This window comes from Leptonotus elevatus, chromosome 14 (genome assembly GCF_054856555.1).
Source record: "Leptonotus elevatus isolate MCC_2025b chromosome 14, RoL_Lele_1.0, whole genome shotgun sequence".
NCBI lineage: Eukaryota > Metazoa > Chordata > Actinopteri > Syngnathiformes > Syngnathidae > Leptonotus > Leptonotus elevatus.
In genome coordinates this window covers 19,408,566-19,422,003 of record NC_141252.1, presented here as the reverse complement: position 1 = coordinate 19,422,003, position 13,438 = coordinate 19,408,566, and the positions used below count along the sequence as shown (strand labels likewise).

Sequence of the window (13,438 nt, the reverse complement as noted above, 5' to 3'; positions counted from 1 at the left end):
CCCCCTTTTCCATTCATTCCAATGGGACTTTTTTTCGTTTTTTTTTGGGGGGGGGGGTCATTTCGTCGCCATGGTAACTCAGAATTCCGAAAAAAGTAATGCCGCAGCGAGTCAGATCAAGCCGCATCTTTTGATACCTCATTTGTGCCGGTGCGTTCAACGATACTGGCCGCATTTTTGCAGAAATATCAGTGGAAATAATATATAACTAGAAAAATTTCTGCGGAAATTTTGAATGGGCCTGCTGACTCTTTTAAATGAGCTGAACAGTTTAAAATTTAAACCATTGAAATTGCTCAAGAAATGTGGAAGTTAACCATAATCAACTAAAAGTATTACTGCCCCTTTAAGAAACATGCACATTCACGCACCAACAGACGTCACGCAGCAACATTCCATTGATTTTGTATAGGATACGAACACCTCAAACAAAAGCCTCTCACGACTTAACGGTTGAAGATGCAGATTCCAGAAATGGCTCGTTAGAACGGCAAGGGTTTGGGGAACGCGAGCATGTTCTCATTTTTTAAACGGATGAAAAATGACCAAATGAGAGCAGGTTGAAAACTTATGATTTATAAAAGAAGAAGAGAGAAAGGCGCCAAAATTAACATGGAAAAGAGAGGCGAAATAGTCCGACTTCTCCTCGCTTAAAGTGAAAATAAAGGTACTAAATGACACCTTAGCCAAATAAAAGTGGGTTTGTCTGAAAGCAGACCCTTGTTACTACAAAATGTGCGAATTTGATGTCTAGTGAGCAAAGATTGTGGCCATGGTGACGAGTTGAAGTGAAACTTTTGGAAATAGATTTTTTGGTTCCCGCCACTCAAAGCCTAATTGCTCCACTCAAGCCCATGCAATACACACCAATGTTAAAAGACTATTTGTTTCCCTTTCGCTCAAAAAGGTGCTTGATGTGTGATTTTGTCTTTCCTTTTCCCATTCATTTCAATGGGACTTTTTTGTGGGATTTTTTGGGGAATAGCGTCGCCATGGTAACTCGGAATTCTTAGAAAAATAATGCTTGCTCCGCTCAGCAGGCCCATAATAAGTTGAAAAATAATAAACCCTTTTCCTAGGATAGTAATATGTGCCTGCTTGCATAATTACACTCACGAAGTTGGTGGTTAATAGGTCACTATTTCAACTTCAGTAAATCTAAAATGTGTAAATGAGGAAGGAAACAACACTTAACACAGAATATTTATTTTAAAGATAGTGCAATATTATTTCTGTCCAGACTGATTTAAAGTCAGGTTCCTGTATTAAAAAAAACTAAAACAAAACAGGAAACATTAAGGTCAGATGTTAACGTTGCCAAAAAAAGGAGGGGAAAAAAAGAGGAAAACCCAAGTCACGTGAAGCAAAGGGCATTCCTGCCCATTATTTCCAACGCAAGTTTACCCTTAACATTTGCATATGCTGAATTAATTAAAAACAACAACTAATACCTCATATCAACAGAATACAAATATTTAAAAAAATAGATTTTCATTTTCAAAAATGCGGAAGTACTTGACCACCACAAATGGGGGGGGGGGGGGGTGGATTGGGGCGACAACAGAACAAAAAAAGGAATACATCTTTTCCAAACTCTACTTTGGGGGATCAGTGTTGATGCCATATTTCTCTTTTAGGAGCTTCAACTGTTCCTCTTTCTTTTTTGTGTCCATTTTCTGGAATGCCTGTTAAACAAACACACAAGACAAGAAAATTTAGCCTTGCGAATTGAGATTTAACTACATGGTGCAAAGATAAGAAACAGCCAATACAAACAGCGACATCTAAGATTATACATTTAAAAAACTAAATTAAAATGGAAAAAGCAAAAAGCTTGTACATACCCTGTTTGCGTTGTAGTAGAGAACCACCAGGTAGCGGTTACACACGTTGAAGCCTGACAGGTGATCGCAAGCATTTTTAGCATCAAAAATATCTTCATAAACCACATAAGCTGTTCCTCTCGATTCCGGTGTGTTACCCCTAAAAAAAAATTAAAAAAAATGCACAATGAATAAGTTTATACCGTATGTATCCTTCTAGGAAACCAAAGGGCAACACGCATATTGTACCTCCTATCAAACAAATTTAATCATCATCGTAAAAAAAAAAAAAAAAAGGTTTTATTGAACATATAAACACAAAGAAAACACATTACAAGTCTAAAATATATATTGAAGTAGGAAGAAAGAAAAGAGGTTATATGTTCAAAAGGGGTAGGAGGAAGTTAAAAACTAGGGGTGCACCGATCACATTTTTCTGGCCGATCCCCGATCTTTTAAAAAGTCTCACCTGCCGATCCAGATTTTTGTCGATACCGATTTTTTTTTCATTACAAGAGACATAAACCTTCAGTGTCCCAATCTTGTTTTATTGGAAAACATTGAACAATATCAGTGAAATAATTCAAATGGGTTGTTTTAACTGCACATGAAGTAGTTCTCTGAAATGGAAACGAAAATCCTATTAGTCATCTCAGCAGACCAGGGCAGTGGCTGACTTTGTCAGACCTCTGAGGAGGGAGATGAGATTGGTGGAGAAGATCAGTTTATTTTTAAGGGATCGGCCGATCACTGATCTTCCAAAATGAAGGAAATCAGGGCCGATAAATCCGCAGGCCAATCAATCGGTGCACCCCTATTAAAAATGTATCTAGTCCTACCCCTTATTTGTTTAATCGTTGATTTAATAAATAGAGAATGAGTTGGTTCTGTATATTTTGATTGATTTATAATTCTTATGGATCTTTTTTTGCAGTATAAAAACAGGATCGGTATTTGTTTTGTATGCGTTTCCCCAGATTTCCACACAATAGGTCAGATATGGTAATAATAATGAACAATATAATATGTATAACGATTTCTTATTCAGGACATCCTTAGTTTTAGAGAGTATCCCTATAATTTTGGACATTTTCCTTTTGACATTATCTATGTGTGACTTCCAATGTAATTTTTCATCAATAACTACTCCAAGAAATTTATTTTCATACTCTCTTTCTTTTTCAATTGAATTTACCATAATTTTGACCTGTTGTGTGGTTTGTCTAGTACCAAAAACTATCAACTTTGTTTTTATTTAAGTTTAGTGATAATTTGTTCATATCGAACCTTTTTTTTTTTGTTCTTTCTCCACAGTAGTCAGAAGCTGCTTCAGTTTCTCTCCTGAACAGTAGTGGGTTGTGTCATCGGCGAATAAGACACTTTTGAATATTTTTGAGACACAACAGATATCATTTATATACAATATAAATAATTTGGGGCCTAGCATAGACCCTTGGGGGACTCCATGAGTAATCTTCAAGTGTTTTGATTGTATATTGTTGAACTGTAAGTACTGATATCTATTATCCCAACAACTTTTCATCCATTTATATGCCGAACCTCTTACGACATATCTTTCTAATTTATTCATTAGTATAGAATGATCTGTAGTAAAAAATGTTTTTTATTTATTTATAGAAATTCCAACAGTGAATTTTTTATTAGCTATGTTAGTAGATATTGCTTCTACGAGTTTCATGACTGCCATTGAGGTAATCCGTTTTTCTTTAAATTCATATTAATTTTCATTTAAAAGCTTATGTTTTTCAATAAAATTGTCCAGTCTATATACAAATAATTGTTCTAGAATTTTTGAGAACTGTGGCAGCAGTGATATTGGTCTATAATTAGTGAATATATGTCTTTCTCCATTTTTATGAATAGGAATAACTTCTGCTATTTCCATTTTTGATGGAAATATACCGGCTTCTATAGTTATACATGTATATATTTAAGACACACGTTTAAATGGCACTGACTCATCAATATTTGCAATACTTACGTTCTGATTTGACGTATTGGTCCATATTTCCCAAATATATCATACATTTCCTCCGCTGTGATCTTGTAGGGAAGGTTCCTAATGTAAAGGATTCTGTTGACCTCTGGTGGCAGTCGTATCTGAACAGATTGACAAGACATTCACAGAATAACAACATTACAGTTTAGCTCCATCTGACTTTGGGTACAAAAAACAACGAACGTCTACCTTCCCGGAGCATCTAGTTAACAAACAACAGCGTGCTAACATTGCGAAATGTGTATAAAAGAGTTACATTTACATCCGAATAAAATAAACAAAAACAGCCTGAAGTAATAAAAACTTACGTTAGCGCGTTTCGCTGCTTGCATAGCCATGATGAATAAGTATTCTTGTCTTTTGGGGAGAAAGTCAGATAAAAGAGGCAAGCCAACAACACTTGTGTTTGGACGACGTCAAGGAAGATGGCGCCCTCGCCTGTTGGTGTGCCACTTCCGGTGACGGATTTGGGCTTGTCTGCCCCCTACAGGATAAAAGATACAATAACAAATTATTATTATTACAAGCAGAAACAACCTTAAATCAAGTTAAACAGTCCTTTCTAGGCTTTACCTTTATCGCAAGGCCAGTAGTGTACAGACGTTTTCTTCCAAGGTGCATACAATCAAAGAATGAAATTGAAATTATTTGATTTTAACATTAAACGCACTAAAACCAACCCATCGAGTGTAGTGTCAAGAGGCACTATAGGCTTACTTTCATTTATTTTTTCAATTTTTCATTTTTGTCATCTATCGTTTGAACACAATAAACATTTGACAGCATAGGTTTGCAGTTTTTGTAAGTCGATTCCCTTCCTAGTGTCTTGAAGTTTACTTTGAAGCAGCGTTTCAAAATGTCCGTATTGCAAGAAGTTTTTCTGGAAGTCAGCAACAGTTTTGAGAAGCTTTGGTTACGCTATCCATGACATGTGTTCTTGGGGAGTTTGCATGAGGACTTTACAGTATAATGTAGAAAGGAGATTAAAATAATAATAATAATAATAATAACGAGAACAATTTCCGCGGAAATTTTTAATTGGCCTGCTGACTCTTGCAAGGTGGAAAGACGCAATACTTGTAGTAGTAGTAGTACTTGTAATCGTAGTACTTGTAGTTGTAGTAATTTTAGTAGTAATCAAATGGCCAAGATGGCCGCCGACCCGGGTGGGCGAGGGGGAGAGAGTCCATGGCGTACCTAATCAATTGGCCAAAATGGCCGCCGCCCTGGTCGAGCGGAGTGGCGAAAATCTTGGGCGTACCTAATTAGTTGGCCAAGATGGCCGCCGACCTGGGTGGGCGAGGGGGAGAGAGTCCTTGGTGTACCTAATTACTTGGCCAAGATGGCCACCGCCCTGCGCGAGCGGAGTGGCGAGAATCCTGGGCGTACCTAATCAATTGGCCAAGATGGCCGCCCGTACATAGGCCAAGCCTTGAGTACACCAAGAAAAAAAGGGGGTGAGTTGAGCTCAACAGTAAGAGAGATGATTGGCTGAGGCAGTTGCTATGCAGAATTGAGAGACCAGGCAGTATAGCTAAAAAAACACTATTTAAATAGCAGTCCATTCCATTGCCTTTAAAAAAAAATAATAATGTTGTGGTTTTTTTTGTTTTTTTTTATGTATTTAAAAAAAAATGTAAATGAGCTGAACAGATTGAAATTCAAACGATTGAAATCGGTCAAGAAATGTGGAAGTTAACCATAATCAACATAAACTAAAAGTATCTTACTGTCCCTTTAAGAAACATGCACATTCACGCACACACATTGGAGTTTAACATGGAGACATCACGCACACACATTCAACACAAATGCATGAGATACGCACACCTCGAAAAACCAAAAGCCTCTCACGACTTAACGGTTCAAGATGCAGATTCCATAAATGGCTCGTTAGAACGGCAAGGGTTTGGGGAACGCGAGCATGTTCTAATTTTTTTTAATCAGATGAAAAATGACCAAATGAGAGCAGGTTGAAAACTTAGGATTTATAAAAAATGAAGAGAGAAAGGCGCCGAAATTAACATGGAAAAAAGAGAGGCGAAATAGTCCAACTTCTCCTCGCTTAAAGTGAAAATAAAGGTACTAAATGACACCTTAGCCAAATAAAAGTGGGTTTGTCTGAAAGCAGACCCTTGTTACTACAAAATGTGCAAATTTGATGTCTAGTGAGCAAAGATTGTGGCCATGGTGACGAGTTGAAGTGAAACTTTTGGAAATAGATTTTTTGGTTCCCGCCACTCAAAGCCTAATTGCTCCACTCAAGCCCACGCAATACACACCAATGTTAAAAGGCTATTTGTTTCCCTTTCGCTCACTGTCTTTGAACCCGCACAGAGGGGAGAGCTTTCATTCCTAAAAAAAAATTTCGACACTGAGCTAAAGATGGGAAAATTTGCTACAAAATGAGCTAAAATTCATATCGGTCGGTTAACGTATGCGCGCGCAGCATGTCTTGGAAAAAGGTGCTTGATGTGTGATTTTGTCTTTCCTTTTCCCATTCATTTCAATGGGACTTTTTTGGGAATAGCGTCGCCATGGTAACTCGGAATTCTTAGAAAAATAATGCCGCAGCGAGTCAGATCGAGCCGCATCGTTTGATACCTCATTTGTGCCGGTGCGATCTACGGTACGGGCCGCATTTTTGCGAAAAATAATAAACCCTTTTCCCCTTTTTCTTGGATAGTAATATGTGCCTGCTTGCTCCGCTCAGCAGGCCCATAATAACAGATTTATAAGACAATGCCTCACGAAAATGATGTTTCCTGAAAAACAGAACAAAAACAATTCATAGTAAATTTGATGTTACTACAGTAAACAAGCTGAGAACTATGTATTTGAATCAATATCCCCCAAAATGAAGGAAACACATTTTAAAATTATGAATAATATTTACCTATCTAAAGAATTATTGAGATTACGATTTAATATGGAAGACAATGTATGTTTGTTCTGTAACAGAAATATTGAAACCACTAACCATGTGTTCTTTTCATGTCCAATAATGCAACTGTTGTGGGAGGATGTACGTCTTTGGATTACTCCCATCATTCCCACCATCTTTAACCAGAAATCATATAACTTTTGGACTTACTCTACAAAACAAGAATGAAAAAATGTCTGCAAATCTTATTTTATGTATGGCAAAACGTTTCATTCACAAAAAAAAGTTTCAAAAAGAAGAGAATTGTTTTTTGTTTTTGTTGTTGTTTTTCTGTGACCTACTGTTTCCTGTTATTGTTGATTTGTATGAAAAATTGATTGCTGATTGTTGCCGAGTTTGTATGTCTTACTGGTTCATTTGAAAAACAAAAAATTTCATATTTAAAAAAAATTTGCTTTTAACAAATTGAAATCAATAGCCAAACATTAAGCAAACAAACATCATCACAGTAAACTTACAAGTCATATACAACAATCTCACAATAACAGTAAAGGGGGAAAAAAATAAAAATGCCAGAGGTCTTAAACTAAGAAATATTAAAAACACCAAAATGTTTTCATTTTTCCTTTCGGACACATTATTACAGGTTACATCGATCACATAATATCATTTGCAACATTGACATCCGAAAGAAGGGCTGACAGGTAGAAGCCATGGCTTATTAGTCTTGCCAGCGGTTATCCGCAAAACCTGTTTCCGTAGCCAAAATTAGCCTTTTTTTTCTTTTTTTTGATACGCTTCAAAATCCGCTGCCTCTAAGCCTAAAACATTTTTTTTTTTTTTTGCGAATTTTGGGCCCTTTTTCGAATTTCTATAATTTCCATTGCGTTTTATTTGTACATTTCTTGAAAATTTGAATACAAATGGATGGAAACCCTATTTTACTGATGGGCAGGTGAATCCCCATGAATCACTGAATCAGTGATCAGTGAATAATGCCATCTAGTGTTGGGATAGACATACTTGTTTACGTCACGTGACTCCGGTTGATTGACGGGTTGGCAAGCTATGACGTCTCGATTTAACCTATTCGGACCCATAGATCAGTGGTTCTCAAATGGGGGTATGTGTACTGAGACTTAAAAATATATTTTAAAAGTATACTTTATTTAAATATTTTAGAAAATATAATTTCATAAAAATAATTTTATATTCAGTAGACTATTCAATTTCAGTGTCCTAAAAACGCATCTCCCCCATACCAGAATGGTTCGACTCTACTTGTCATATGCCACCTAGAATTACCTGTCAATCACGTGAAAACTTTATTTAAAATTAAGTTATTTCTTTCTGAGAACGGAGCCTTATCCCAAAAGATGACATGTGACATGTTGATAATAATTTGTATGTACACAAATCTTTATTTGTAACAAATTTATTTAACTTATATCTTTTTTATTTCAAAATAGTTCAAGAGACCACATAAATACAAATAGAGTTTCGAAGTTTAATAAATCAGACAGTGATGGCACAGCACTCTTTTAAGTTTTACTTTTAGATTGTTTTTTCCCCCAAATCAGAAATGCTTTGCGCAGGTTAGGGGGTACTTGGCTAAAAAAATATTTCACACCTGAAATAAGGTTGAGAATCACTGCCAATTAAAGAGCACAAACACACACACACAAAAAAACAGTGATGATGACATGTTGACTTGGTAAGGCTGCTGACTGAATAATACTGAGCTCTCATACAAAATAAAAAAGAATAAAAGAGAGTCATTTTTAAATCAATCATCGATTTGTTTATTGTGAATAAGAATAGAAAAACGTCATATTTCTGATGTGATGTCAAAATAAACTAAAAGTGAATCAATCAACTTTACATTCAATACTTCAATACACTTAGCCACACCCCCACCAAAGGTATGGAGGTGCAGTAGGTGAAACCTGTAATCCTATTGGTGGTGCACATTGGACTTCATACATCTATTTCCAATATAACAAATACATAAACAATGTACACAGCGATAACAGTTATATCGTGTCAGGTCATAATACTTCATTGTCCTCAGAGACATTTTCATCCACTCACAAGCATACACGCAAATGAGAATCAATTTGGCAACTGGTGCCCTTTCAGAATGCAGCTATATGCTTTTATCTTTATAGCATTCGACTCCTCAAGGCTCAGGCTCAGAGGTCATTTATATGACAATGTGATCAGACGGGACAGTTTAAGCAGAGGTGGCAAATCCAGGTCCAGAAAGTAAAAACCCTGCCTGATTTGGCTTTAGCCCCATGTGCTAGCTAACTAGCTAGCGCCAAACTGTGGCAGGGGTTTTAAGCTAACTAGCTCCCGTGGTGCTCGTTTAACCGCTTGGGAGCTAGCTAGCTAGCTAGCTAGCACCTGGGGCGAAAGCCAAACTGTGGCGGGGTTTTTACTTTTTGGACTTGGATTTGCCACCCCTGAGTCTAAGGTACCTGAGAACAGGCAGAAAACAGTCAGCCATGAATGGAGATATCAAGTGCTGTGTTCATATTATTAATGGAAAAAGGCTGCTGTCAAAACTAAATGTCTAACTAGTCAGTCAGCTGAATTTATAAGGCTGCAGTTTGGAGCTTGGTACAGTTAACACACACGTTTCATAGCAGAACATGTACGGTGTTGGCTTTGTACTAAATGTTTGTGTGTATTAAAGAGATCCCAACAGTGATATTCACATTTACTACGATAGGCGTGCTCAAGACATAAGACAAGCCAGTACTTCATTATAAAAACAAAGAAAAAATGGTAGAATTAAAATTAAAAAAATGTATTGTATACATATATTCTTCATACTGCACAAAATAAAAATAATTCACTTTAATAATTTATATATTCAATTATGATGGTTGAAATGATGACAGGATGAGGTCAATGCAAAAAAATCATTACTATGCATTAAAAAAAAAAAGTCATGCATAAAAATGTTCTAGGTCCATGTTTTGGTCTCATCAGGAATGATTACATACATGTGACCAGTAGTCCAGAATCTCTTAAGTGTTCATTCATGATTTACTTTGTGTGACATCAATCATGTTAAATATACACGTTGCCTAGCTTTCATCACCCATAACAACTGACTAAACCCACTGTTAGCATCTCTTTCAATATGACATCTACTATGCAAACTAAGTCAAATGAAAACACAATGGCGTTATTTAAGACGACTTCTAATATGACATAAAGATCTACATTTAAAATAAGTATAACATCTTTCATTGGAATGTGACTGGATCAGTGGAGGTAGTCAGTCTTTTGAGAAGATGATAGCCAGAAAAAAAAGTGTGCATTTTAAATTAAATAATTCTTCTTCTTGTTGTCTTGCAAACCCGAGCAATTGCGGCACATAGCAGCAGTTACTGCAAGTTCACCAACTACTTCTCCAACAGTGGCCTTAGTACCTCGTAAATGACGACAGCCACACTGAATGAATAGTGCAGGTGAGGCACTGTATACTTACTCTCTAAAAATTATATCCTGTACAGCACTTAACATAAGTCTTTGACCACCACCACCTACGGTTTCAGGTGCTTTAATGTGGATTCTTTCAATTTCAGCATGCTCTTTCTTGCATTACTATTTTGGACAGAAAGTAGGAATTTTAAATGGAATTCACTTTTCTTATATTCAAATCATCATTTGGCTTCTTTGTAAACTCAGCAATTATTCAAGCATATTATTTAAGCACTAAAATATATATTTTTTTTTACTCTGCAAGTCAATCATGATTTAACAATAATGAAATAACGTGCTTCATATTTTTTTCTTGTTTAAAATAAATTACATTTGAAAATGAATTAATAATAATAATAATTATTATTATTATACTTCAGCATTAAAAATATTACAGTAAAGGGCTACTACATATCTACGGAGGACCAAAAGTGCAAAAACTACAAATAAATAAATGACTAAATTAATAAAAGTGAAAATAAAAACAGATATAAAAAATATAATTAAAAAATAAATAAAAATAAAATATATATATATATGTAAAATAATACAAGATTCAAAAGATAAAAATATACAAATTAATTTCGAAATAAATACAAAAATAAATATATAAATATAATTAAATAATCAATAAATAAAAACGCTCTGCTCTCACATTTATTTATTTCATGCTGCAGACGCTCTGCCAGGACGAAATGTTATTCAAATGAGGGGCGGTCCTAAGCGTGTCTTGGGTTGGACTCTGCTGTTGCAAACTGGCTTTCATGGGTCAAGTGAGCGGGTCGGCGAACAAGGAAGTCTCGCTGACTTGCATAGAGAGCTCCAACAATGACAAGGTATCTTGTCCACTGTCACCAAGACTTGTTGTCGAGCAACTTGTCGCAAGTCGTGGAGACAATGGACAAGATAGCCGTCCATTGCTGGAGCTCTCCATGCTAGCCGGCAAGATTTCCTCGATCGCCGAACCGCTCACTCTTGCCAGTTTGCAAAGGCGGCGTCGAACCCATGACACGCTTAGGACCACCCCCTAATTTGAATAACATTTTGACCTGACAGAGCGTCTGCAGCATTAAATAAATGTGAGAGCATAGCGTTTTTATTTATTGATTGATATTTAATTCTATTTATATACTTGTTTATATTTATTTTTTTAATCTCGTTTTTTCTTTTTGTATTTATTTTTACTTTACACACACACACACACACACACACACACACACACACACACACACACACACACACACACACACACACACACACACACACACACACACACACACATTTTTATTTCCATTTATATAATTTTTTTTGCATTTAATTTTTGAATTATATTTTTATATCTGTTTTTATTTTCACTTTTAGTTATTTAGTCATTTTATTTATTTTTTAATCTTGGCAGTTTTGGTCCTCCATACATAACATGCCTAAGGGTTTACCATTACAATAACCTAAAAAATATATATTGGTACTTGCTAATGTTGTAATTTTAGGGCTTCAGTGGCATTAACCTTCCAATAGGTGGTAGAGTATCAAATTTGTTAAGCACTGTATTTCTGTGTTTGTGTGTGAGAGCATGTCAGCGCAGCCAGGAGCAAGGCACCCACTGGGGTTCTGTGTCCAGTTTGTTGATGAGTCTTAGCAGCTCGGCATAGGCTTTGTCCTTGTCTGTGTTGACTATGATGGCATCAAACAGGTGACCGCAGCTCTGCTCCATCTCCCGCGCTCTCTCAATGATGTCTCGTAGCTCCTCGGGCTGTCCCAATCACACAAATTAGGGTTAAGAAGGCTCTGGCACAATAATCAAGTTGCGTAGATTTTCACAGGCACCTTGGGGTTCTTGTTCTCTTTAGCCAACAGGGCTCTGAGTCTTTCTTGGGAAGGTGGAGCTATGAAGATGATGTATGGTTTCAAATCGGAACTCCTCAGCACCTTTAGGGCCTACAATTATACGGACACACTTCACTTAGAATTAATCACTAACTCAAGAAACAAACCAGATTTAAATTGACATGAAAGCACAAAAGTTGCAAGTTTAAAGTCATGCATAAATGTTACTGCTTGTGTGTGCATTTACCTGAGTATGTAGACAGAGCACACATATTTTTCCAGTGTTGATGACTTGTCTCACTGAGTCAGTGCTGGTCCCATAAAGATTCTTCTCAAAGTCGCCGGACTCAATCAGTTTACCTAAGAAAATAATTGAATGTGTATAAACATAAGCGTCCTTGGGTGCCTTGAAAGGCACTACAGTATATATACGTTCATCACTCGTGATTATTCTGACAATTGATGAAAAAGGCATCTCATGCACATTGAGATATTGGCTAGAATGTTCTTCTATGATCTTAATATGCTTCTTTGATCATTTTGATTCTCAACAATAGTCAAAACTAAGTAACTCAAAAACGAATATACCCTCACAGATTTGTTAGAAATCTTTGAATTTCCTTACAGAATTAATATTTTCTTCAGCAGACTATACTACAAAATATAGCCACAAATGTGGGCCATTAATCAATTCAAACCCAAAAACGTGTAAATATGTTAATTTTTTTATACTTTGCCCTTCACACCCAAAAACCTATTTATAATTATTTTTATGCAAGAGGATACAGAAGGCTGTGATGCAGCTTCTGGTCTGAAGAGGTGGCTTAAAGCAATGATAGTTATTACAAAAACGGCCAGCGGGTGGCAGCACAGTATAAGAGATCAAAAGCAATTGTTCCCAGTGTTTTCAACATGTTTGTGAATTGTGATGAAACTTAGCTATATTACATTGCAAAAATGAGTTAACACCAATGAAATCTAGCAAAGCTAAATTTTAGATTAAAAATTCAAATTGATAAAAATTCAAGTCTAATCATCAACTTTGTGAAAATGTTTTAGTGCTCGAATAGGACTCCTACGCATTAAATTACCCTCTCTTCACAGTTAATTCTCATGTAATGTTTCCACTTTGGAATATTTCCAATTTAGTTCCAACTGTAACTTCCCATTTAAGTTGACCAGAAACTCTTGAAATTAAGTGGAAAAAAATTCCAGCCCTTTGAAATCCATTTCGCACCCCCCAAAATGTGTCCAGTTTTTGAACAGGGTCTTCATTTGGGCGATTGCCATTAGTTAGGGAGTTCATGTTCATAATCCGATGAGTAAATAAGGGACCTGCGGGTGGCAGTAGCGTAAAGCTTAGTTTAGAAAATGAGACGTTTTGCTTAT

At 36.1% G+C, this 13,438-nt stretch overlaps 2 protein-coding genes across 2 annotated transcripts in view; both read right to left on the bottom strand.

The window, feature by feature from the left end:
• Positions 1 to 1,190: 1,190 nt before the first annotated feature.
• Positions 1,191 to 4,295, bottom strand: LOC147163253 (splicing factor 3B subunit 6). Its single transcript, XM_086094342.1, has 4 exons — positions 4,152 to 4,295; positions 3,826 to 3,944; positions 1,845 to 1,983; positions 1,191 to 1,685 (listed from the first exon to the last, which is right to left on the bottom strand). The coding sequence occupies exons 1-4, from the start codon at positions 4,179 to 4,181 to the stop codon at positions 1,596 to 1,598; spliced, it is 378 nt and encodes a 125-aa protein (XP_085950468.1). The 5' UTR covers positions 4,182 to 4,295; the 3' UTR covers positions 1,191 to 1,595.
• Positions 4,296 to 11,042: 6,747 nt separating this feature from the next.
• Positions 11,043 to 13,438, bottom strand: part of pals1a (protein associated with LIN7 1, MAGUK p55 family member a) — a 30,308-nt gene continuing 27,912 nt past the window's right edge. The window contains exons 15-17 of the mRNA XM_086094322.1: positions 12,297 to 12,409; positions 12,050 to 12,160; positions 11,043 to 11,975 (exon numbers count right to left, since the gene is read on the bottom strand). Coding sequence (XP_085950448.1) covers positions 11,799 to 11,975; positions 12,050 to 12,160; positions 12,297 to 12,409 — 401 coding nt within the window. The 3' untranslated portion in view covers positions 11,043 to 11,798. The remainder of the gene's footprint in view (positions 11,976 to 12,049; positions 12,161 to 12,296; positions 12,410 to 13,438) is intronic.